The following is a 27,659-nucleotide window of genomic DNA, read 5'->3' on the forward strand; positions in this document are numbered from 1 at the left end:
ATTGGCCTAGAATTGTGCAGTTTACGTGGCCAAAATAAAGCTGTTGTTATTGTTGTTGTTTCCTCAACACAAAAATTATTCGTGCCTACAGGGGGGATTGACCACCCTGGGGTTATGTTGTTGTTGTTGTTGTTCTTCTGAGTGGCCGTGGCACATACCCGCAGCGGGGGATTGGACATGAATCGGGTGGTTAAATTAGGTGCATAAAAACAATAATAAGAAGGGAGTTAACAATTTGAACATAGGAGTTTAAAAGTAAACGTTTTGTGTTTGGAGAAAAAAATAATACTGTCATTATGAGGCGTCGCGCATTTCTTTCACTTTCTCTTCCCACTGACTCTTTCTGAACTAAATATTAAGGATTTGTTTAGCAGACTTCCTGAGATGAACTTTCATAAGAGCAGCGAGAAAAAACTGAATTTGGGACAGAATTGCACAACAGAACTTTTTTTTATACCCTCAAGTCTCATTGTTTCTGCTGTTTTCAAGGTACGTTCCATTGCTAGCTAGTTGCACTTGAAACTGTTTTCAAGCTTAGTACTATCTATACATAGCGGTATAGCTAGCAATACTTATGATGTAGAACTATCGATAACGCTCTTATACGAACAGCTGGTACGTGATGAAATTGTGAAATGAAGAAGATTCTCTTGCCAGCCACAGCAGTAAGTGTTCCATCTTTATGGTAAATCATGCAGGCTCTCCAATCTCTATAGTTTGATTCTGACTCGCCTATTATAAAATTTTGTTCTGTTACTTTGTACTTTACTTTGACATAGCCGTATTTTGGCCAATACCTCAGAGTGGGTCTGTGCCAGTGTATCGTTAGGATCTATATCTACCATAGAGTTTCTCACTATAACACCTAGAGGGAAATCCGGCGCCACCGTCAAAGGGAGTTTCTTAAGGGTCGCTGTGCCGTATGGGAATGATGGTATATGTGTCTGCGCGGCTGGTGTTGTGAGAGGCTCCGGGCTCCAACCATCGTGCCTTATTTTATTTACATTTAATAAAGTATTACTCTCTCTCTCTCTCCGTCTAAAACGTGGATATGGGTACACAAATAACGCGTCCTTAAAGTAAAATCTCCATAAAATGTTTCCATTCACGCAAATTGCACCTTTGCTCACCTACAATGCATGACGAAGCGAAGAAAATAACAGACGACAAACTGTTTCAAAGCGAGCGCGAATCTTGTCGTCTGTCCTCCAACTTTAGCAGTCCGCTGATACTTTTTACGTATCATATAATTGTACATGCAATAGCAAGTTCTCACAGTTAAACAAAACATGTTTTTGTGTAATAATAAAGCTAAAACAGCTTTTTACATGCAGTTTTAGTAGAAAATGAATCATCATGACAGACGGAACGGTGCTTGCCTGGCTCTCCGAGAAGGATGGCAATCCGAAGTCAGAATATACCGACATTCCCATGCATACCACAGCACAGCAGCGCCATATTTCCCCATAGGTAATATAGTGAGAAACTTTATGATATCTACAGCAATTGCACCAGAAGGGCATCATTGCGTGAAGAAAAAGAGGGTGTGGCCATTTTTCTTCGAGTCCTAATCTTGGTTTGATTCATCATTGATTTCATGAGCCTATACTGTCTGGTTTTAAAGCCGTATTTCCGGTAGACTTATTAGCGATTATTTTAGCTCTTCGAACACTTTCAATAATTTCTTCGACAGCTGCATTAGAGGCTGATTCCTTAAATGAATGAATGAATTCTGGTGTAATACGTGTCAGAACCACAATTTGATCATGAGGCACGCCGTAGTTGGGGACTCCGGATTAATTTTGACCACCAGGGGTTCTTTGACATGCCCCCAATGCACGGCACACGGGCGTTTTTTTGCATTTCGCCTCATTGAAATGCAGCTACCACGGCCGAGATCTGAAACCGCAGCGTCATTCTCATCAGCACAACGCCATGCATAGCCGCTAAGCCACCGCGGCGGCTGACCGATTCCCTGTCAGTGTGCACAGCATTCACCTCATACTCGGACAATGCCGTCTCCAATATGTTGTAGCCATTAGTCCCTTTGAATATTTACGTCTGGTGTGGTTGATATGGGTACCAAGTCCCCGTGGTTTGTTTCTTCTTCCTCCTTCACCTTATGGACCTTATAGTATGGCCGACGCAATTGCGCGTGCATTTCTTGATTGACCAGTGATGGCTTTATTCTAAATTTCGCTTATATGAATGCGGCTATGTTCAGAAAGTGTTCTTTGTTTCGAGTTTATACAAAAGTGACAATTGCAATAGCGCGCTTTAACCAAATGATTTTTTTCTTGGGTCATTAAACTGTGTCCCGTACGTAAATTGGAAATCTGTCTCACAGAACTGCGCTGCCGTATTCATATTAATTTTCATAATAGCTTATTAATCTGCCGTCTAAGAAAATAGTATATAAATTCCTTTTCGAAAGTATGCATTTCTGTAAATTATCAAGATATTCTCTTCTTCGGGGCATCTAAGTTGCATGACGTATGCATGACCATCTGAAAATTACTCTGTGACACAAGGAGAATGCCTGGTTAATTTACCGAATTGATATTTAGCAAAACTGGTAATTCAATCACAAATCACTTTGAAATTTATCATACTTTTGTAAAGCGCATGTTCTCCTAGAAAAGACAAGTCACCCTGAAGTCTAACATTTATTTTTCGTACAATTTACACTTTACTGCGCCTTTTACTTCCTGTTTTGTGGTTTACCTCCTCTACTCCGATAAACCGCCGGCTTCTTGGCCAGCCCCCCGTAGTGGGTACGCGCCATGGTATAAGGAGCAATCACCCAAGCAAGTTTTCTCCATTTTGGTAAATTTTGCAGTGTAAATGGGCTCGTGCTGCATTGTGTTGTTACACGAATACGTGATTTTTTTTGCTCAATATTAAGACACCTTTCAGCAATCGTAAGAAGAATAATAAGGTCTGCATAGCGCCCTCGACATGGTTCCGACGATGCAGTTGTTCCAGGTGGCACTGAAATTGATCTGCTAAGTAGGCTGCGTCGTTTACAGAAAGGGTAAGACGAGCAAGCGATATGTGGTTGCTGCTAAAGAAAACCAACAAAAACAACAACCTCGAGGAATGAATAGTGGGCTTGCATTTTCACCAAGTGAGCATCATTAATTAATGACAATGGACTCGCTGCTTTTGCACGGCAACCGGTCAATGTAATGCGCTTATTAACAGCCACTCTGCTGCTTCTCTACTCATAGTTGGAGTAAAGCTTCCCTGCATGCAGTACCACTGCTCGCTTTGTAATCTTCTGTAAGGAAACTGTCTAACTGTATATGAGTATATGTGATAGCTGTGCACCATCGTTTTTTAGGCCGAATCGTTACCGCTCTGTAGCGGTTTCATTGCGCAGAGTTGACGAACCTGCTCATGGTGGCAGAAGCAGAAGGCAGTGTACAGTGCATTTAAATCCACTGTGCAGTACGAGAGGCGCAATATAATTACACCATGTTAATTACTAGTGATAATCTCTAAATTTTTTCCTCCATTCTGACTATAGCGTATGGTATGCTCTATTTCTCAAATCCATGTCACACTTACTCTTTCAAATTCTGATGAATTTAAGAAGAGCAATAATTTAAACCAACGAATGTTTCCAGCAATGTATTTCATTACCCATTTGCAGGACTCGCCACACGTTTTTTTCCAGGTCTAGCCAGATGCACGCGAGCACAAGTACCAGCCCTAACGATCATGGTGAACGAGAATTCGGTAAGTTCCACTTGTAAGAGAGTGCCTACAGCTTGTATGTGTTGCAAGGTGCCGTCGCTCATAAATCGTCTCAAATACATATTCAAATGATCTCCCAAAACAGAGAACACTGGTTGCTGTAAGCTTCAGGAAGCCACTATACATCGACGAGGCCTTTCAATCCGGTCGCGACCACGAGTAGTCGCTGTTCTCTAGATTAGTCACAGCCCTTGACCGGGGCCTCGTCAGGCTGTTAATACCGTAGCATTCTCAACGTGCTGAGAAAATGTGTAGTAATCGGCAAGCGGTTCAGGCATTTCTGGCGTTGCGCCCAGCGCGTCAATACCTCACCACTGAGCGCAACAGTAAGCAAATGCTCCTAACTGACAGGTCCGCTTGTTTTATAGAGCACCGGCCCGAGTAGTGCGGTAAACTTAACCTATAAATGCCGGCGTGCTATGGCGCCGCCTCACTCGCCAGATGCGGCCAGCCTGAGCGTGACGGCAATGTCTGGCACCGGGTACGACGCGGCGTGCCCGAGTCCAGCGCCGCCAGGCAGCCCTGGTCGGGACAGCCTGGACTTGGAGCAGGGCATCGAGACCGCGAGCAACACGCTGCTGCGCTTCCTGTACGTGACGTCATTCCTGCAGGGCGTGTCCTGCGGCATCCTGGAGCCCTTCTGCCAGAACGAGGTTCGAACTGGTCAAACCACTGTTTAATGAGCTACCACCGATGTAGAATCATTTCTTTTTATTTGTTCAACTAAGGTCGAGAAATTGGTGTTGCGAACTACTGACCAAACGTGGAATACTACTCGTAGAACACGCTGCGGCTACTTGTATTGACGGCGCCATTGTTGGCGAGGTTTATGGGAGGATAATGGTGTGAGGTGGCATGTACCGGGATTTTCCCTGACTCTGCAGTGGGCCCATGCAGCTTAGAACAGAAGCTCTATTCTCGACACTCATGGTAGCTGCACGGCCGCCATTATGCGCCATGTTTATTCCCTGACTGGCTGTCGAGAACTCACGTGCCTTGAAATTTGTACCGGGGAACAGAAGTTTTGCAAAATGCAATTTTGCGTTTCCATCATGATCACGAAACGTGATGTGAGCTGCGAATTTTATCGACTAATACACTTTTTTGGTCTTTGGCAGCTATATTGCGACGTTAGCGCTTCAAAAAGTAAGTGAGCGGTAGCGTACAGAAGCCAGTGCAATTCGCCTACCATTTCGCGAATATGTGGTGGCGATCCAAGACAAGCGCCATGTCAGCTTGCTGATTGGCTCAAGGAATATGCTGTGGGGAGCGTCACAGGAAAGGCCGTTTCGTAAACGTCAATTCGACGTTGCTTGACGTTGCTCTGGGCACCATTGCATAGATTTTCCGCCATAATTTGTGGTGCGAAGAGCCGCGCGAATTATGCTAATGAGGAGTCATATGCAGTGGCGGCCGAGAGGAATGCGTATCGTCACACTTTCCCCATAGTTTGGCGCCATGAAAATATTTTTTTCATACCGCATGCTCATAGTATTTGCATCGCTCTCAGATGGTGTTGGCATTTATGTTTTGGGTCATCATTTTTCAAAAGAACGCGTTTATACGAAATAATATTGGTTGAACATAGCAAACTTTCTGCAACGTTGTCCACTTTTCACTGCTGCGTTTGCATTGCAATCAAGATTCACGCCTTCTCGCACAATAAGAAATTATGAGCGGCTTTTTCATTTATAAAAAGGAACGCATGCAAGGCGGCGCCTTGAAGTTTCCTCACGCGGTGCGAGTAACCAGCGAAGTGAACAAGAGATGGCAGCGCCGGTGCTTGCGTCGCGCAAGCCGACACCTCTGGTGCGCGCAACGCTATCGGTGATATTCGGCCGTTTCTCAGCCAGCCGAGTCGGGCTGAGTCACTTGCGCTTCGCGAGATAGTGATAACGTGGCCTAGAAAGTGCGCTCATCAGTACTGGTAGGTCGCGTATGCTGTGTGAAGGTAGAAAAGAAGCGCGTTGGCGCTAACGTGCGATGACTCATTCCGTTTCCCGGGTACACGCATCCTAGTTAACGAGGCAGACGACGGCTTGTGCGCAGCAGACGACGCAAGCGAGAAGCGTTTTCGGCGGAGTAATGATAGGCTTTGGGCTATAGCTGCTTTATTTTTTACTGAGGAGGAAAAACTGTTTTGCTTTACCAAGAACGTTATGTTCGGTGCCTTTATTTCAGTTTCTTAAGCAAACGTCAAGTTTTCGTCATGTTACGAAAGCAAAACTGGGCAATCAGTGCTATTTTGTACGCGTCGCGTCTACGTCACGCCTTGAAGGAAATGGCGGAATGTGCAGAATAGAGCCCCAGATTCTGTTTTTGCACTATGCATGCACACATATAAGGAAGCAGCGGATAGCTCAAATGCAAATTAGGGCATCACAAAACGATTTAGGCCAATCAACAGCGCCATAAAACGTCAATATACATCTTAATTGTGCAACGAAAATCACTTCGACCCGTTATAGCGCTGACTTCGGAATAGGATCATGCCGCAGTATTGCATTGACGTTGAGATCGGCCCACCCACCGTTTCCTCTTGTCCATGACAACTACATTTAGTCGGTCGTGGTTTCGCGTCGTCGTGTTCAGAGGGCGTTAGGTGTATGCCCCGGTCTCCGCTATCGCGTGTGCACCGCCGAAGCAGCGGAAGAGAATGAAAGCAGCGGGCTCCCTCCTTCCCTTCAACACTTCCCTCCCATCATAAACCGTGTTGCTGCGTCATTCTTGGTATGGTAGTGAATGGATGGCGTAGTATACATACTGGTGAAAGCGTTGTATATAGTAGCATAGCACGTTGTACAGGGTAACAATTAATTAATTAATTAATACTGCAACCATAAGAGGGTTATCGCAGGAGTGGGGTACAATATCAAGGGTGCCACGCACACAGCAAAAGGGGGTACCCAAATCAAAGGTACAAAGCAAAGCGCTAGTATAAGGAATATGTTAAAAATGGTCTCAGTACATACATATATGCATATAAACACAATGCATATTACATGGTCTAAGGAATCGTGGGCATCAAACACTGATTGCCTTAACAAAATAATCAAATGTCAATTTTCGTATGTTAGGGGGAAGTTGGTTCCACAGTTCTATGGATGTGGATGGGCGTCGTATGGTTGCATAACGCCCACCGGCTTCGCCAACACAAGTCGTTCGGTAGCAGCGTGACGACAGGCGCAAACACTATTTTGGAAGCCATGCTTTCTATTCATACGCCACCATTGGTTTCACAAGCAGGTCATAACATACAAAAAATAATTCTCGCAAGCTTGTTTAAGGCTAGGCTTCCGGGCATGTTTGTTCTCCGTCAACCAAAGCTATCAAAAATGCAATGGTTCATTCGCCGCGTAATGCAGATTATATATATGTATATATATATATATATATATATATATATATATATATATATATATATATATATATATATATATATATATATATATATATATATATATATATATATATATATATATATACTCTACGCAAATGCACTTAAGTAAATGTGTTCGTACCTTTGTTCAAAGTTCTGTGTCACCGCTGTGCGGTGTGCTAAACAGCTTCCCCGTCATTCACCTTTACAGAGTGGAATGAGTCATGATTTATTACTTTCGTTGGATGGAAACAATAGTCATAGCAATGTAAAAAAGCGATGTCGGATTTTATTGGTATAACATGTTTGCTGTACTTCCTCTTTGTAAATCTGTACAGTACAGCTTAAACTGCGGCGGCTCGCCGGAGTGATGACAAACGTGCACAAGAATATATCTGAATGATCTGGATGTACTTATGCCATGTGTAGCTATACAGTATGTACCAACTAACGTTAGCCAAGATGTTGAAAGAAAAGTAAGTTAAAAAAGAAGCATGATACAAGTTACCATTTTACGACCCTCGGTGTACGGCCGTCAGAGGATTGACGACCGAACACCGTGCGTTTTAAAGATCGTATCTTGCACCACGTATTTAATCTTTCTTTTTTCTTTGAACAGCTTGGATGACGTTAGCTGGGACACACACTGTCCTAATCGACTGGAAGAGACGCGCTGAAGGCGGCCGCTGTTTTCTTATTAATTCATGTGGGCATTTTATTGGTTCCAATTGTGTGATAAAACTTTGACAACCATCCAGAACGTCTCTAGTGATGAAAACGCGACAGTACACGTTAGGAAGTAGCTGAAGATTGAACTTGCGTTGTGGGGCCGTCTAGCACAATGTTCACAAATACCCAGTACTGGCAGGTTGAGATATATTTCACAGTAATGGCGTCCCTCCAAAGTGATGACAAGAAATTGTAACGAAATGTAGTCCTTTGGTGTTGGGGCCGGAACAGTTCAATGCCGACGTAGTAGTGCTTAAGCCTGTGCATAATTTTATCATTGCCGCAAATATGTCAGAGTCGATACGAACACAAATAGTTTTGGGATTTCTCCAACAGTACACACTGATGGCTACCGTGTGCAAAATACAAAAATTTCAACTTTTCTGTGCAGCTGGCACCTCGAAAAGTCTTCGGGGCACTGGCCTGCAGTGGTTTGCACGGATGCTACATCCTAGGAACTCTGCTGCTAACACCGTGGACCGCGAAATTGGTATGACCATCTGAATTGCTTGCTTTACATATAATACAGGCTTACGATTATCTGTGCTTAGTTCGCAGTGAACACAACTAATTTAAACACTGCTAAGTGAAGGTGATTCGACGTCAGAGCGGCTTTGAATGACGAGTTCTTAGGGAAGTTACAATTTAGTGGGCCGGGATGCCTTGCCTGCCTTTCAAAAGGACGCAATCATAAAGACAGAGAGTCGGAAATTTTCCAATCTACGAATCTGCTTGCTCATCGCGAGAAAACGCATGCGGTGACTCTCGGCCAGGCTTGCTTCAACGTCTTCATTCTACGTATGATTTTAATACAAAGTTCGAACATCGCTAATATTTTCAATGACTAGAAGCCACAATCAGTTACACCGTAGTTCTGATTGCACACTCGGGAAAATCTCTACTAAATGGAGACCTGTTCGTACTTATAAATCGTCCAGCATTAAAAAAAGAGAGAAAAAAACACAACGGCAAAAGTTCTCGTATTACTAAATCATCTTCCCCCTTTCCCCAAAACCCGAAGAGAGAAGAGAGAAGCCAAACTTGCCGCAGCTTGTGCGCATCGACTCGAATAGAAAATGAAATAACGAAAAGAAAAGAAAAATGGAATTTAGCACCCAAAACACACAATCTCATTGAGAGAGACGCTATAGCTGGGGTCTTCAGAATAGTTTTGATGACCTGGGGTCACGCAGCCTGCTCCCTTAACAAAGCGTCTTCTTCTTCTTTCTGTCTGCCTTCGTTATACTGCGCTGTCTCGTCTATATTATACCAACTATAGACCAGCTATAGACAAACGTCGCGCACTGCTGAACCGAAACCTTGGTGCACGAGTATTAGTAATTTTCACCTTCATCGGAATGTGGACGCTGCTGCCGGCGGTCGAACCCCCGACATCGTGCTCAGAAGCGGAAGGCCAAAGCGACGGAGTCACTGCTGCAGGTCTCGAACATGAAGGAGCAGTTGACATTTCTGCGTGAACTATAAGTTGATGTACCTAAAGTACACCTAAATTTCAGGCTAAATGGTGAAGGCATACCATTGCATTATTTGCGGCTTGCGAAAATTTTCTTTTAAAGTGGTTGAGTAGCGATATTACATGTGCCAATTTGACCACACCTGCAGTTTTGTTTTAAAATATTTCTGAACCCATGTACTGTACCGAAGTATGGATAAGGAGTTCTTATTATTATGCATTAGGTCCTCGTACAGAATAATTGCCCACACGTTTGATTCATTGTCATCTGCCTACAGTGCCGATTTACTGCGCTTTTTACAGTTGTCTGACTTCATTTTCAGATGCTGAAGGACATCAAAATGAGGACGCTATTCAGCTGGGGGCTTTTCATCGAAGGAGCCTGCTGCTTCTCTTACGAGTACGTTTCCAGCGCCTATTAGTGGTGTAAACATTCGTGTTTAGTCTAGGGAACCAATAACTAAAAAGGCGAGTCAACAGTGGTGAACATCGAAGAAAGACAAGGTTTTCTTGGGCGCAGTAGTGTACCAGTTGGTTTGTTGTTTAGACTGCACTCTATACCTTTGCGAGGCGCCCCCATTTTTAGACTGCGCATCTCCGGCCTCGCAGCACATTTTTTTTTTTTGTTTCGGAAAGCCACACTTCCGGTTCTGGCTTTAGGCGCACGCATTTTGAACGAGCGCATCTGGATATCATTTCGGCCTGATTGCGCTAATTATGCATTATTACTGCTCGGTACGCAGCTTTTCGCTAACTTGGTGCGTCTCTTTTTCTTCCAAATTCATTTTGACACCGCTTTCTTTGTACTACTGGCACTTGAAGATCTCAAATTGCCAAATTTCACGAGTGTAAAGTGGTCAGATACCCAAACCCAAGGAACACCAAATCGGTCTGAAGTCTTCAGAGAACACTTTGTCTTAAAAACAAATTAAAAACAAATTAAAAACAAATCACTAAATAAACAGGCAACTAGTAATTTTGCCTTGATTGGTTAGGGAAAGTACTGCCACTGTCTCTCGTGTTCGCAGGGTCCTGAAGCCCTTCAAGCATTCGTTCGTGACGGGATTTATTCGAGTCATTCAGGGAGTCGGAGCATCCTTGGTCTTTCCTGGATACTTTTTCGTTATATGCGTCCAGTTTCCTGAAGATATTCCTACATTAATAGTGAGTAGAGCCTGCAGTTCCTACTCTATGTGGTGCGTGACAGCGCTAATGTAATGGTTAACCTATATGACCGCAACAAGTGGCAAAATCACGTACTGCATGCTGGACAAAATGTCAAAGCGTTTTTTCTCTATTTCGGCATACGCATATTGAAGGGATTAACAGATGATATCACCAATGGGCCTCCTTATTCGATATCCCCTGAAAGAGCTCGAACGCTTCGCATTTTATAATGATAGCGGTGTTTGCTGGCATCCTTGTGAAGAGAGCCTGCAAGAGGCAGCCATCACCAATTTACTGAAAACCGTAAGAGACACCGCTGCTTGAGTACCGAACACTGCACGGAACTCCTTCTAACTTAAGACTTCGTGAGAAATTTTTTTTTAAGAATTAGACTGGACAAATCCTCTACTTTCGTTTTAAGTTACTGAGTAGCACAGACCTGTCACGTAACATAAGGGGCAGCGAAAATGTCAGAGTAACAACACGAAAACGCGCCATTTCCGCAAAAAATCGAAGCGGACCACTGCTTTACCCATGCATTGAGTTTGTTGCGAAAGGGATAGGGCAGTTGATTTTTTGTGCTTTCAGACTACCGAAAGCCTGAGGGAGAAGAATCAGGGTCCGTATATACAAAAAAGGCTTACTCCAAAATTGCTTCTAAGAGCAAATTCCAACCAATTGTAATGCTGAACGTATCATTCATTAGCGGAGGTGGCGGGTCAACTGCAAAGAGCACTTACGAAGGAAAAGGTTTGTGAAATTGGATCCACTTACTTGTACACCTGCGGAACTTCTGTCCATAGTATTGTGCGCATGTGCAGAGCTGGGTCCTTGAATGCTCTGTTTGTGTCAGCTCAAGCTCTCACTTTCGCCTTTAAAAGCTTTCTAGGCATATATCGTTGATAATTAACCCAGCACCGTATTCACTATGTATTCAGTGAAGAGCGAAAATATTTGTTTCGTCGTCGTAGCGTTCAGAAAGGAAGTTTACTCGCGAAACTACGATAATCAATCAACAGCATGGTGCAGAAACACGTCCAGGAAGCAGCGAGCAGATAACTTATAGTGGGCCGCGGCGGCCGCATTTCGATGGGGGTCAAATGCGAAAACACCCGTGTACTTAGATTTAGGTGCACGTTAAAGACCCCCAGGTGGTCGAAATTTCCGCAGTCCTCCACTACGGCGTACCTCATAATCAGAAAGTGGTTTTGGCACGTTAAAGCCCATAATTTAACATAATTTAACTTATAGTGGTTACTTAGTATTTTGCGCAGTCTCTACACTGCCTGGGCATCAGATGTTGAATGCTTTAAAATAGTAGCTTTGCGAAGAACAAAAATATAATACGATGGGAAATATTGCTACTGAGAAAGAGAAACAAAGGACATCAAAGATTCTCGAAGATTGCTGTTAAAAACACTCGGTTCTTTATGTAAGAGAAAAAATGAATAAAATCAAAAGCAAAAGCAAAAGGAAAAGGAAAAGCAATACGCTAAAGTGTGAAGAATTTTGGTAGCTCGTATTATATTCCACCACGTATTACGCCTCGTAAACAAAACGTCTTATTAAATATCGGTTTTACTCAAGGAAATCATGCACGCTTGTTTTTCTGAAAACATGACACACCGGGATGATGTCTTCTTTAATTACATTGCTAGTATAAACGTTCAAGTAGCTGAAGTCATAAAACAGACAAGAATCTCTTTCGCTGGAAGGTGTGTATAACGTTTTTTTTTTCTTTTTTTGCAGCCAAAGTTTGGCGCAGTCTTTAGCCTGGGAATGGTGTTGTGGTCGTACAGCAGTGGATTTCTCTTTGGCGTAAGTACTATTCAGTAATGTCTGACAATCCTGCTATTCGCCAGTGTGGCTGAGTTGTGTGGCATTGAATCTGAAAAACAAGAGAGAGAGAGAGAGAGAGAGAGAGAGAGAAAGAAAGGCTCACGTATACCGCTCTTTGGGGGCACGTTACAATACTGAAACCCGCCGTGGTCGCTTAGTGGTTATGGTGTTGGGCTGCTAAGCACGAGGTCGCGGCATCGAATCCCGCCCACGGCGGCCGCATTTCGATGTGGGAGAAACGCGAAAACACCCGCGTATCCTTAGATTTAGGTGCACGTTAAAAAACCCCTGGTTGTCCAAATTTCTCGAGTCACACACTACGGCGTGCTTCGTAATTAGATCGTGGTTTGGCACGTAAAACCCTCTAATTTAATTTTAATTCTTTAAACTACCCAAGGTGTCAGTCCAGAGCCATGTACCGCAACGCATCTCGTATGTGTTGTTTTGATAGCAAGTCAATCCTGTAATACTTTCTATAACTGAAAAGGCTGCTTAATCACAAAGAGCTTAAAAATTATTTTTGTTTGTAAAGAAATAAGCCTGATTAGAAGCTCGAGATATTGACACTTGTATTTTCATAAAGCACGTTGTCATTTTATGCAGGAGCACGCGTGATTTTGCTGACGTTATGCTGACCTGGTTAACATCGAGCTAATGTAGCGACATTATTGGCTGTCTGCGGACAAAAAATGTACCGTTATTCCTTGCCTGCACGTCACCGTGGTAGCATTTTAACTGACCTAGGTCATTTCAGGCTAGCGTACTGTTCTTGGCGAGTGGCCCAGCGTCAGCTGTTAAAAACTTACCCATGCTCTGTCATGTCTATTTTCTTTCCCTTTCCATCCGGGTCACGGTGTTTGCAGGTCATCACCATCATCATCAGCCTAGTTACGCCCACTGCAGGGCAAAGGCCTCTCCCATACTTCTACAACTACCCCTTTCATGTACTAATTATGGCCATGTTGTCCCTGCAAACGTCTTAATGTCATCCGCCCACCTAACTTTCTGCCGCCCCCTGCTACGCTTCCCTCCCCTTGGAATCCAGTCCGTAACCCTTAAAGACCATCGGTTATCTTCCCTCCTCATTACATGTCCGGCCCATGCCCATTTATTTTTCTTGACTTCAACTAAGATGTCATTTACCCGCGTTTGTTGCCTCACCCAATCTGCTCTTTTTTTATCCCTTAACGTTGCACCTATCATTCTTCTTTCCATAGCTCGTTGCGTCGTCCTCAATTTCAGCAGAACCCTTTTCGTAAGCCTCCAGGTTTCTGCCCCATATGTGAGTACTGTTAACACACAGCTGTTATACACTTTCCTTTTGAGGGATAGTGGCAACCTGCTGTTCATGATTTGAGAATGCCTGCCAAACGCACCCCAGCCCATTCTTATTCTTCTGGTTATTTCTTCAGTCTCATGATCCGGATCCGTGGTCACTACCTGCCCTAAGTAGATGTATTCCCTTACCACTTCCAGTGCCTCGCTACCTATCGTAAACTGCTGTTCTCTTCCGAGACTGTTAAACATTACTTTAGTTTTCTGCAGATAAATTTTCAGACCCACCCTTCTGCTTTGCCTCTCCAGGTCAGTGAGCATGCATTGCAATTGGTCTCCTGAGTTACTAAGCAAGGCAATATCATCAGCGAATCGCAAGTTGCTAAGGTATTCTCCATCAACTTTTATCCCCAATTCTTCCCACTCCAGGTCTCTGAATATCTCCTGTAAACACGCTGTGAACAGCATTGGAGAGATTGTACCTCCCTGTCTGAAGCCTTTCTTTATTGGGATTTTGTTGCCTTCTTTATGGAGGACTACGGTGGCTGTGGAGCCGCTATATATATATTTCAGTATTTTTATATACCGCTCGTCTACACCCTGATTACGCAATGCCTCCATGACTGCTGAGGTTTCGACTGAATCAAACGCTTTCTCGTAATCAATGAAAGCTATATAAGTACAGGTTTTAAAAGAATCCGCCGAGATGGGCTGAAAGTTTGCTTATTGCTATTCGTGCATATGTAGGCACAGAGGAAGTCCACCAAGCGTGCAAGCTAAAATTATAAATTCCGTAATGGAGAAGCTTGTAATAAACCGATGAAACACTGGTGGGCGCAATTTGGTGGACGTGACCTTCGGTGACATCCCAATGGGAGCATCGCATCAGGTCATATTCGTAAACGCGTTTACAAAGGACACTAGCAGGCAGTCCAGAGTAAAATATTGGCGTGAAACTTTGCATCAGTAAGCGAACTGAGCGCAGTTACAACTTAATACCTAGCAGAGTGTCGGATAAACTTCTAGTAGATGCTTATTAGAGCGGCATGCACTGGAGAGTATTTGACGGAGGCCTTTCTCAGTGTTTCCGACGGTCATTCATGTAAATATTCCGTACAATAAGTGCACGAAAATGATCATCTTCTGCTGATAGCTCTCACGTTTCCCTGTTTCCACAGGCTAACGTCCTGATGTTCCCGTTCGTGTGCGTCGGATGCCTGCTCCTTATCTGCTCGTTCTGGGCGCCATTCATGCTTCCTCAATACCGTAAGGGAGAAACGAGCATTGCATTCGTCATTGTCAAACTTTCTGAGTACGCAGTTAATATCATTACCAGGAAGCACTCCATTCTCCGTTTTTTTTTTACAATCGTCAAATCTGAAATATGTGTTTGTTCGCTTTCCCAATCAGTGTGAAAACCCTGTGGCATACGTTAAACTTAAAGGTACTGGTACCGAGACGTTGTTTTGGTGGAAAGTGAAAAAAAAAGAAGCAGCTTGCGCCAGCAAAATCATTATAGTCGACGTTATTCCGGTGAACTCACGTAATGGTTTGCTTAATTTCACGTTGGAGTCTCGTAGCATTGTTCATGCGCAGGTGGCTCGAGGCGCCCGAGTTCGCAGCATGTGCGTGTTGTAAACGCTGACATCCCTGCAGCGAAATTACGTTGCGTGGTAGAGTCCTCTCCGAGCCTTCACATTTAAAGTATGCTTGCGGATCACGCGTACATTTGTTCGCACTCGGAGGCCCGCCTCGTTGCCAGGTGCGTTTACGAGCCCACTCTGCGACTTAGCAGGGAACGTTGGATGTTGTAATTCGGGCTTGTTTAATGCATCGCCATGAATTGTTAGAGAAGCCTTCCTTTCAAGTCACACCGGATACAACGATCTTTAGCAAGAAGGCTTTTCTCCGTGCTTCAGGAAGGTCCGAGCACTGAGGAACTTAGGTGAAATGTAGTAGCTACATCTCTTTGCGTCGCAGAAGCCAAGGTTTTCACGCACTGTCACCTTGAAAAAGTTTAGCACGATCCGAGAACGTCGTTTCAAAATAACCGGGAGACGTATCGAGAGTGCCTCGGCAATTACCCAGAGCACCTCACCGCTCGTCCGTCGCGTATACGGCTTCCCTTTGAGGGGTTTTGGCAATAACCGCGGTGCTATTAATCAGGCACGTGTTCACGAGTTTCTCTGCATGAAAAAAAAATGCAGTAATACGAATCCCTTGGACGAGCATTTGAGTGGCTTCACACTATACCACGGATGCTGGCGGAGTCGCAAAGCCACGCCATTCATCTGCTGAGCGAGGAGGGAAACATAGGACGTATGCTGGAGATAGCGACCACGGTCGACATCGCAGTGCCGTGCAGGGCTATGGAACGTGCGCACTCTGAGCACGTAGCTGTTGATAGCTCGCACTGCGCTTAAGAGCGTCTAGACGTCTGAGGAGAGAACCCTGGAAATGTGACGGTATGGATGCAGTCTAGTATAGGTTCCGGGCTTAAGCTTTTTGTGAACTAGCGCACATGCTGAAGATACTTTCAAGGCATTCAGCAGGTTGCGAATATATTCTTCATGCAGTAAGTGTGCGTAAAATTTGGAGCGAACACCTCAATTCCTAGCTGCCCGCTTTGAATGCGAGGAAATTCACCTTGCGAGGAATGCGAGGAAATTCACCATTCAACTGTAACGCTTCTGCAAGGACTCTTAATCTTTCAGGAACGTTTGAACACGTAATGCTCCAGCAGCGCACTACCAAGCGATTGTACTGACACAGCGCTCACATATTCCCATATTTCTTTAGAGTTGTGTGTCAAATCAAAGCAAGTTCGCTCCCCCCCCCCACCCTCTTCCCCCATCACAAGAAAGAAAGGAAAAAGAAACCACAAAACGTTAACCGTTTCCGATCTCACTTCTTTGGTTGTGTTGTGTCTGTGCGTTCTTTTCGTCCGTGTCATTGCGTTTAATTACTTTTTTCAAAAACCCACTTAGTCAGGTGACCTTGGATCAAACAGTTACTTTTACAGAGTTGTCTCGACACTGCAAGAAAGTCGGGCTCTGTGGCTGGGTTGCGCATTTCAAGGGATCAGCGTTTATCTGCTGGGGCTCTATTGTCGCATGAAACACTTGTCTAGACCTTCCAAGCGCATTGTAATCGTGGTGTATCGAAACCGAACATTCCAGCCGAAGGCCTTGGAAGCCAGTGGGATGACGCATAATGTTTAGCTTCATTCCGCCCTCTTCATGCAGAGACGTGCACCAGGATGCGGCTCGTTCGAAGGCGCCTTTTCCGTGCTTGCAACTATGCGACAGACGGTGGGCGTTTCGGATTCGGAAACAAAGCGGCTGCATTTGATAAACACGCGGCCAGTGCACGTTGCCCCGGAACACGTTACCGCGCCGCGCGACCGCGCCTAGGCGGCGATGGCTGCGTCGCGAGTAATTAGCGCTGCAAATAGCCGACCAGTCTCGCCTGCGGACAGCGTCCGTACCCGATGGGAAAACTCTTGGCGACTGTACGGCGAGAAGTGTTGGCTTGGCAGCGACCGCTTTTAGCGCGTGCGCCGCAAACAAATCTTCTCTGAGCCAAGAGGCCGCACGCGAGCCGCTGTCCCGCAGGCAGCCACCAAGAACTCCAACGTAGAGGTGGATGTCATCACGTCTGTGGTCTGGCTAGGACGGCTCGAAGCGGATAGTTCGTGTGCACCGTACATGGAATCATGCATGTATGATGAACACGCCTCGCCCCGGCGGCTCTATGAGGAGCGTTGAAATCAACCGGGATGCGGTTAGTTGTTTTTATACGCGTTCGTGCCGTTTGGAGCGTCTTTAAATCAAGGTTTCAATCCAACATAATTCTATTAAACTAATTTTTTTGTCAGCAGCAGTTTGTACGACAGTGTTACGAGTTTGGCAAGGGCCGTGGCGCCCTGTGGAACAGCAGTGGCGGTAATGCAGCACAGGTACATATTATACGAAGTGACTTTCAAGCTGGACACTGACGGAGGATATTTCAAAACGATAAAACGTAAAAAAAGGCGCAGATAACGCACGTGTACGTACATGCACATGTATGCCATGCACACATAATATATGACTTGCATGAATTATTGACTAATTACACGCTGACTCAATCTAATGTGACATCACTGTTCCAGAGACTGGGGACCGAGTAGGCTCCTAGATGTAGGCAGACCAGATACAATAGAACGTCATTAAAGTCAGATTGATTGTCATGTTCATTGTTGTTCTGGCGGCGTTTGCATTACCGACGACAGAATTGCATATGAGTGTAGCAAGAAAGCACCCTATTTATTCACTGTTGTATTCTCGTCCCTACTGGAGAGGAATACTTAATGGTATGTCCTTACTCAGATATGCCGTAGGCTTAACGGCATGGCCTGTGATGCGATGCTCCTACAATCATATAGTATATCTGCCACCAGCGGAAAAATCGTACATATATACCAATATTATCGCCGCTTAAGTATACTACGCTCACAGAATAATGGACTTCTATGAATTCAATGCCGTAATCGGTAGTGGCCTAGCACAGGAACCTGTGCGTCATTCATCGGGTAAAAATGGATTTCGACGCTATCACCGCGCTCTTATGCTAAAGGCGCATTGCAGCCATTGTTCTGGGGAGTGGCCCATTAATAAATAGCATACGGGCACCTGTGACGCGTGGCATATTCAAGCAACCTAGGGAAAGTCGATAAAAAAAACGTCTGGCAGCTGGCTGACAATCTACTGCATTGAAGACAGCGAACTGAATTGAACTCAACTGAACTGATATTTGCGCGAGTCGATTTATATAGCTTCATATAGGGCTCATCTTACCCAAGTAGGAGCCTAATAAAATAGTTATGTCCAGTAGGCTACCCATAAGTGAAAACTAAGGGAGAATTTTCTATAAGCTTACTCCGGAACATCGTGAAAAATCTGTTCCTCTGAGGAGAAGAGATTCACGCAACACCTAATTTCCTAATCCTGCTCCTAATACTGCTGCATCAAATTATCCATGACATAAAATAATACGATAAGAGCATAAAAAGCTAGACGCAGACGTAAAAATGACATTTAATCGCGCTTCCATCATACCAATTGTCACTTTGCGCGCTCTTGCTTAAGTAATTCAGCAATTGCTGCTTGCCAGCTCTGCAAAACTGTGAGCTGCTCCAAAAGCCGACATTTCAGCCAGCTTGCAGAAAATGTCTTCAGTGGTGTCATGCTATTGAAATAAAATGCGCCAAAAAATTTATTGCATTATCGGTTGCGTCATGTGCACCGTTCGTTCAGGTACCTTCTTGGGCAGCCTGCTTACCATAGTCTGCAGAAAGCATGTCAATCACATCCTAAATAATTCTTTCTATGGTGTCGGCCTTTTAAATTTGCGCGATATTGTCGACTCTGGTGTAGCTGTTTATATTCACAGAAACGCTATTTGCATATCGCATAGCTATGCGGAGTCGTCTTCTCCAGATCTGCTGATGTGGGACCTTCGCTCAGTGGTGGCAGGCGTCAGTGACTGCGGAAGTTCGGCTTAACCACCTTAAGGTTTCGTGTTAAGAAGATTTTGTTCTGTTAGGCTTATGGGTAACCAAGTAAATGTTCGCTCATAGTTGCCCATTCCAAAAATTCGAATTAACCGGGTAAGCCTTAACGGGAATTAACGATATAGAAGTAATAGATCTTTAAATTCAAGAAGTGCACATGGATAGTTGGAGCCAAAGAACAGTAAAGTTCTGTTCGGGGGAAAATAAATATGTAGATTCGGAATGGTAAGGAGAGCCATATGCAAACAAAAAAGCTAGAATAAAAAGCAAGTCTGGCCTAATGCAAATAGGGAAATTTAATACATTCTGCTACTACTTGTGCGACGTGATTAGAATGTGGTTACGCAGGAATACATTTTTTTTATCAGATAATTTGGTTTGAATTTCCACCAAGCTTCCCGCTAATTGTTATAGCCAAATATAGCCAGTGTTATAGCCAGTGCTTGGTGCTGAGAATGCTGCTGCCAGTAATAGATTTGACAGTGAATACCGCGTAAGAGTAATCCTCTTTTCTCTTTTTTTTACTCTTCAGGACAGAAACACGGTGGTTTCAAAATCGGAATCGGGAGCTTCCTCGCTGACGAAAGTGTTCTCGTGGACTTGGCGATAATGGCGAACGCATTCCTGTTGTTCGTCAGCAACCGCCTGTCGCTTGCTGACGTCTTGCTGAAGGTATTGTACGACTCCCGCCTGTATGCTTAGTAAAAGGTTTCTGACCATCAAAGTTCGGAGTAGAAGATTCACACAGTTATAGTTACTACAGCGATCTTTCTTTCCTATTGGAGACCATGTAGTTCCACTTATACGTAAGGAAGTTAACTCAGTGGCCGTTATTATTTTCACAGCGTCATGCACAGTACTCGCGCAGGCAGCAAGCTGCAGCGACAGACCCCTTAAAGGCGCTGCCCGCACAGACAGCCGGAGGTTGGCTATGCATGCTAGTTCTGTGCACCTTAGTATAAGTGATGCTAAATGTTCCAGCGACTGCTGTCTGTAAATGGTAAACACCGAACATTCGAGGCGAGGTGACCGTTCTTGCTCGACATGGTTCAGCAAGTGGCGGAAATTCGGGTTTCTAACGTGTTAGCGATTATGATCATTCAATGAGATTTTCCCGAATACTTGAAAAAATAATTTTCGCCCACATGTTGCAATTACGACATCGACGATGTTCAGCGATGAAGGCTTGTCAACTTAACGGGGATTCTGAGCATTAGTTTCGAGACAAACGCACTCAGAACATACAGAGAACTGTGCAAATTGGTGGTCTGCAAAGATTTGCAGTGGGTTAGGAAGGCTCCTTTAAAATAATATTAAATAGATCTGTGTATGTTGTCCTAAGCATCGGAAGAAATATGTCGAAATAGATTATATTTAACGTATGTGCCATAAGAATTCACTGGCTGACATTCAATAATTGCAGTATGTGTGCTAAAGCCTGTAGTAGGAAGGAGCCGAATTCCCGATGCTTTTCTTCCGTAAATGCTCCTTGCCATTGATCAGTCGCATTAGATAGTAATATGTGCAGTGCCATGATTGGCCGGGATTTCTGCTTACGAGTAATTCTAGCATACAAGCTTTTTGTGAACACTAGCCGAATTGGCTGATAAAAGTAATCGCACTAACTCTTTTATAAGCTACTGCTATGAATGTAAAGCAGTAAAGATTGTCAATTGGGATCGAGTGCGCTGTTTTGAATGGCAGGAACTACTCTTAACCGAACATTCATTCATTTGTGTCGTCACGACATATACGCAACCATGAGGGGCCTTCAGTCATTATTTTCTTTGGTTTTGTTCTGGCGACAATGCATGTATTCCTAGCCATGAAACACAAACTTCAAGCTTCATTAATTAGGCGCCATGGATGATATCGCTTGATATTGTTCGCGTGAAAGCTTGTGTTCCTTATTGCAACTCTCGTTTCACGCTTTAGGTTTTGGATGGAGGGAAGCTAAGCTTTGCCGAAAATGATTTTCCGGGACTCCGTGTAAGCAACATGGATCCTAGCGCTACTACCCGACCATTTCACGACGATAAAAATACCTTTCAGATTACAGCCATACTGTCATGTGTCAATTGAAACACTGGGATGCGAGCCCTCTTTCGAATGGTGACGCGTGGCATCAATCGATGACCTGTTGCCGATGGGAAAGCAGGACACTATGCTCACCTGCGGTGGTGGACAGGCAGAGCGGCGAGCTTATAACTTTCAAGAAAGCGGATATCTCTTAGGAGTACAAATGGTAACTATCGATGAGACAGCCAAAAGGATGGGGTTTTCGACGTAGCTCTAACTCATGACTGACAAGAACAGCCAAACTAATCGTGCCGTGCACCGTAGTGAGGCACTTCGTCATTAAGCCAGAAGAAATAACGTTGAGAGACTGCTCATAACGGTGGTTATTGCGTTTCAGTTTGCCTCAAATATCATACAAGCGCTCTTAAAATGCTTTATTTTATTATTATTATTATTGTTCTCGTGGGTCAACACTTATGCAACCAGTTCCGAGGATGTACGATAAATACTTTACTTCACAACGACACCTTTTCCGTTGCAGTTCGGGCCCATCAACGCCCACAGCCACACGCTGATGGCGTTTTCCAGCCCGCTATACATTCTGGCTGCCAGCATGTGGGCGCGAATGCGGATGACCAAGGTGACTGCCACTGGAATTGTCCCTGCGCAACTTTATCGGCATAGGAGCCACTGCGGTGGCTGTGCGACGTTTTATGCTGATAACTCAGTCGCAGGCTTGATTCCCGACCACTGTGGCCGCGTTTCTATGGCAATGGAATGCGGCAACTTTCGTCTACCTTGCTTCTCGGGTGCACGTTAACGAATACTAAGTGGTGAAAACTAAACTGGGACCTTCTTGTAATCCCCGCGTTTCTTTGGGACGTTAAACCTATCGTTAAATTAACTAATTAATGGGGGCTCAATCTTAACGCCGGTATCATGTTGAGAAGTGCATTGAGGAAGGAACACGTTTGGGAAGGGGCGGGGATGGATGGGAAACAGGGGCTCGAGTGCAGTACGTGTGGATTTTAAGAGGAAGCTTTAAAGCCGGGCACCTATTTGAATACATGGGAAAGGAGAAATCGTTTTTATCGTCAACCACTGCACGAAACCAGATAAAGTTTTCTGCGTTTAAAAGAAAAAAAAAGATAAAATCTAGTGAATGTTGGCAGCGAATGTCTGATTAAACTTAAAACTTAGAGAATTGCTTGGCTAACACAGTATAACAAAGTCGTCTTCTTCTGTGCTATTCTTTTTCTCTCCTTTTTGTTTGTATGTTGTTTTTCGTACTGACTGTAACCGTTCCCCTCTGTAACGCCCTTTTCCCCAAGAATATTATAAATAAATAAATAAATAAATAAATAAATAAATAAATAAATAAATAAATAAATAAACGAAAGTTTTCAACTTGCGTATAGCTTGCAATCAATAACTAAGCAGACACTTGCTTTTGCGCAAGGATAATGCTTTGGAGTGACCGCTCGAAAAGTGTGGTTCACTGCGGCACTGGCTGTTTTCTACTACTTGTAATCAGCAGTGGCTACTACGTGCTCAATCTGCTTTCTTTAGTGATGCTAATGTGGAAACTGATGTACGCAACATTGTCTCTTGATGAACATGCAGTTTAGAATCCGTCTGATGTCGCTACTGGGAGCCGGCGTGTCCCTAGCTGGTCTCAGTATTGCAGCGTCCTTGGATAAACTCTCAGACGACCAGTGAGTATAGCAGATGAAGAGAGTAGAATTATGTATAGGTGATTCTTTAAGCGAAGCTAAATATTTGACGCCGAAACTCAACTGGAGTTGTCTAATTATACGTAAGCATCGTGCTACTTGGTCATTTCCGCATAGCCCCGTGTCATTATCAATCTTACCAAGCTTGATCCAAATAGTCCTCAAACTTCTCAACCCTTATCGGTCGTTATCAACCCTATCATCCTACATCCAAACCTTTTCAACCCTTATTGGTTGTTATTAACCTTATCGGATTTGAGCCGACCCTTACCAAGTATATATCGTTATCAGCCTTATCACTTGATCCGAACTTCATCAATTCTGACCGGACCTTATCAACATTATTGGACATGATCCAACCCTTATCAACTTTTATCGGTCCTTATCAACCTTATCAGACTTGATCCGACCCTTATCGACCTATATCGGTCCTTATCACAACTGACACGACCATTATAAGCCCTCATCGCTTTTTCGTACCTTATCCATCCGTGTCGAACCATTATCAACCGTGATGAGACCCATATAAACCCTCATCACTCCTTATCACCCATATCAGCTCACTGACTGCTTAGCTGTCTGTGTTGTGTGACGCGAAGCGCCTTAGCCCTCATGGGTGGGTGCCATTTCGGTCGGTGAAGGAAGGCCCCAACAGAAGAGGCATCACGCGACCACCGAAATGCATCGGGGATGTGCTGTGTTTGCCATTAAATTTTCACAAAATCAGAATTGTCCCATTGTCTACAATGCTTCAATTCTGCCCTACATGTGGTCCTAGAGATGGCTTTTATTCTACCATCACTACATCTTTCCAGAAAGCCTACATAAGAAATGTTATCTTTTGACATTCTTTTTTTACTGCCAGTACAACACATTCATATGGTTCAGATATATTCACCTGCTGCAAGCGTGGCTATTTATCTCAGTGGGTAAATCACTCGGATTTTGAGCGCGGGGTCGTGGATTCGGAGCACACCAGCGCCAATGTTCTTCCTTTCGAAGATTTTGTTAATACGTTAATTCCTTTATAGCGATTCGCCTTACGCGACGGACGGACAGGATTCCTCGTTGGGTAGGAATAGAAACTCTTACATGTTTAAAAATCGAATAATAAAGTATATTCCTCGACATACTCTGCTATTGTATCGCAGTGGGATCCAACTACTGTTACTGACACCCGCCACTAACAAATATGCCTTTACTATGATGACGAATGTGAGTGGCTATCCCTTCAAGACGAGTACTGTCAAATAAAATGAAATAAAGCTTACTATCCAGTGTACACGCTGGATAACCAATTTAGCTTGAAAGCTCCATGAGTATAGCATCACTCGATTAAGAAGATCACACGTCGCTATAGCGGAGCAGAAAGTGTGGATACAGTTACATAAACTCCGATAGCAATAGTAAACGAACGCTGGAAGTGTATACAATAGGAGTGGAATTGATAAACAAGGAAACGAAATAAGAACAACTTCAGCATTGCTCTGCATGTGACAGAACTGCACTGCCTCCGCTCTCAAACATGCACTTCAAGCTTAGGATGTTGCTTTATTGCTATTCTGCGTTCACTGTACGGTCAATTAACGTTGGACGTATGCCTTACTGCCACACCTTACTTTTAGATGACTTCGCTTTCTGTTTCCATTTTGCTTGTGAGCAAGCAATCTTGGAATCGTTTGTCGCTTATGTTGCCCGCCGCCGGTTTTTACCATTCAGTTCTTAACTTTCAATACTTTTAAAAGTTCAGTGAAGACTGACTTAAATATATGTGCCAGTAGATGAATACTATAACATTCGAACAAGGTATATCCAACTGTCCTTGCGGTGTTTTTGTATGCTGGATATAGCTAATTATCTTTGGCGAAAGTCATTTTGTGACTTCGCGTTTTAATACAACTGGTTATAGCCTGAAGTCGTAGTACACTATGCCCTTTTAGTTTTTGTAGAGCACCTCCTCCACTATCTACGAGGGCGAATCAGAAAGTATTTGCCCCTATATTTTAGCCAAATTACGGCTGTAAATGTGAAGTCAACCTATCCATTCCCAGCGGTGGACCTTTCTTGGACCGGCTCGGCCTTATCTGCCGGTAGTTCCGCGGCACGGCGCCACCGTCAGTAGTTGAAGATGGCGGTTATACTCGCACTTCTACGGCGTGCGAGCAACGTAGTGTGATTCTTTTTCTATGGATCAAGGGACGAGCGCCCATCTAAATCCACAGGGAAATGCAGCTCACGCACGGGGAAAGATGTCTCGCTTTGATAAGTGTGAGGTGGTGGTGTTGTGAGTTCGCAAAAGGCCGTGAAGACTTGCATGACGATGAGCGTTCGTGGAGGCCGCGTGGGTCGCTGACTGACATTTCCCGTGTGGATGCAATGGTGAAAGCGGATTGGCCTGTGCACCTCAATGAGATTTCCCGGGTGCTTGGAATTTCGTATGGGAGTGTTTACGACATCGTTCACGGGTCTCTATGGTACCGGAAGGTTTCATGTTGGGGGGTGCCCAAGCAGTTGGATGACATGACGAAAGGCAAGCGAACGATTGCTTCGCTGAATCATCTGCAACGGTATACCGAGCCGGGTGGAAGCTTCCTGGACCGCATTGTTGCAGATGATGAAACTAGGATACTGAATTTCAAACACGAATCGAAGCAGAAGGGTTCTCCTGTGCCAAAAAAAAAATTTCCATTTTCCTGAGGCTGGATGTGGCAGGACAGAAACTGATCAGATGCTTGAGATCGTCGTTGACGATCGCATGGCAGTGGGGACATCTCACTTTTGTTCCTCTCCAGCTGCTCAAATAATCCTGAGCTCTGGACGAGAACCTGAGCTGCTTCGGGTAGACCAGTGGGAATGGGAGGGAGGATGCTGGGAATGGACTCCGTAAGGGCAATGGAATATCTTGTTTCTGTCGGGCAGTCTGCTGGTCTGGTACAAAATACAGGAAAGCGGGGAGCCATAGGTGTGGTCCAGCCCTGGTTGGCTCACTTCGAGGTTGCGCTAGCGGTCCCCTCTCTCTCGCCTGCAGCTACATGAGTCGCCCTCGTTCCATGGTATGCATCGAGGTGTCTTAGTATATATCGTCAAATGTCGCGCTGCTAAATTTACTCTCGTGAGTACTGAATCGAGGAACGTTCTAGAATCATCATCATCATCATCATCATCATCATCATCATCATCATCATCATCATCATCCTTGTGACACCCACTGCAGGGCAAAGGCCTCTCCCATACTTCTCCAATTACCTCGGTCATGTACTAATAGTGGCCATGTTGTCCCTGCAAACTTCTTAATGTCATCCGCCCACCTAACTTTCCGCCGCCCTCTGCTACGCTTCCCTTCCCTTCCCTACCTCCTATATGAACGTTCTATAATACGGGGCTAAATCCTTACCATTACTGGCTGGTATTTGCTCTTGCAAACAATATTAGCGTAAGCGTTTCTTGCGATTGCGCACTCTGTAGTTCAGAAGTACGCCGTGTAGCGGCATTCTCGAACTGGCCACGCTCCTCATCATTAAAGTGGAGTGTCGACTGGAGGAATGATTCAAAACACGTTTAGTGAAACTTTCATTCTAGCTGGTTTTTAGTGACGTTATGATTTCAAACACCACTGGTGGTATAAATGGCTCACTACAAATGAAGACTTGATTTAGCGCTTAGTTCCAAGCCGAATTTTTCTGCGCAGGAGACAGCACACGTGCGCCATCGTCGCAAGCCAGGTTTTCATAATCGGAGGTTGCGGAGTGTCTTTTGTATCAGCCTTTGTCCACTGTTACCTGCAAGACACGTAAGTGGCGACAGAGCTATCGTCACCATTATGCACCCTGTCTCTATCACAGAGCTATACAGCATGCACCAAGTGGGTCATCGCTGCGCTTTACTCTTATAAGCCTTTGCTTGTCTCTACGTTTTCGTTTCAGGAGGGAAATTGGGGCAAGGTATTCCCACATTGTACTCTCGGGTGTAACATGCACCGCCATATCCTTCGGGTAAGCTAAACTCCACGCTTACTATAGGTTGTGTGCACAGAAAGCATGAATTTGACGACGTCGTAATAAAGCGTGCGCGTATTAATGTTTGAGTATTCAAGAAAACATTTCTGAACTCACTCACTGAACAGGCACATTGATAGCACGCCTCTTTGGAACAAGTTGTTATAATCACGAGATACCTAGCTGCTTTGTAGTTTTTTCTGGCGAGAAAAAGTGCTGTTTCTATATAGACTTATTGTAATATAAAAATGGTTATAGAGTTTCAATTATTGGAGTGAGAAGGTAACATTAATGCTCGAAAATTCGTCGTAAAGCTTTGCTCTCTTTCTTTCAGCAACTTTGCCGGAATATTGTTTCACACGTATATTATGGACGGTCTTCCGTATGTACAGGGGATTTATTCAATGCTACAGACGCAACTTGTCATCGTAAGGCGCATTCGTGCAACACCTTTCCTTTAGTTTGCGCGAGCGTGTAACACACTTCCGAGACGCATTTCACTGTCTATTTCAGTTCATCCTTCTGTGTACTACGGCGGTCTTCTGCAGGATTCAACCTCGTGATGTGGGGAGACTCGGATACGTGAACCCAGATGGCTCACTACGGCTGTGACTGTGGAAGCGACGTTTGCAGCTGTGTTTCTTTCCTAACACTGCGCATTATTTTTTTCAGAAGTCTAACACTTACATCTGGCGCTTTTCTTTTGTTTGATTGATAATAAACGCCATGACATTAA

General features: G+C 44.4%; 1 protein-coding gene across 9 annotated transcripts; it reads left to right on the forward strand.

The window, feature by feature from the left end:
• On the forward strand, positions 1-27,659 carry LOC139057301 (MFS-type transporter SLC18B1-like). Of its 9 annotated transcripts, none has more exons than XM_070535235.1 (15): positions 1-1,470; positions 3,656-3,741; positions 4,201-4,412; positions 8,259-8,357; positions 9,665-9,741; positions 10,370-10,505; positions 12,258-12,326; positions 14,801-14,888; positions 19,709-19,848; positions 21,737-21,835; positions 22,819-22,910; positions 26,617-26,718; positions 26,852-26,920; positions 27,258-27,351; positions 27,437-27,659. In XM_070535235.1, exons 1-15 carry the CDS (start codon positions 1,397-1,399, stop codon positions 27,533-27,535), a joined length of 1,536 nt encoding a protein of 511 aa, XP_070391336.1. In that variant the 5' UTR covers positions 1-1,396; the 3' UTR covers positions 27,536-27,659. The 9 variants fall into 9 exon arrangements, with proteins under 9 accessions (XP_070391336.1, XP_070391340.1, XP_070391337.1 ...); XM_070535239.1 differs by having other exon boundaries at positions 27,472-27,659; XM_070535236.1 differs by having other exon boundaries at positions 3,680-3,741.

The sequence above is a fragment of the Dermacentor albipictus genome, chromosome 3 (assembly GCF_038994185.2).
Source record: "Dermacentor albipictus isolate Rhodes 1998 colony chromosome 3, USDA_Dalb.pri_finalv2, whole genome shotgun sequence".
NCBI classification, from domain to species: Eukaryota; Metazoa; Arthropoda; class Arachnida; order Ixodida; family Ixodidae; genus Dermacentor; species Dermacentor albipictus.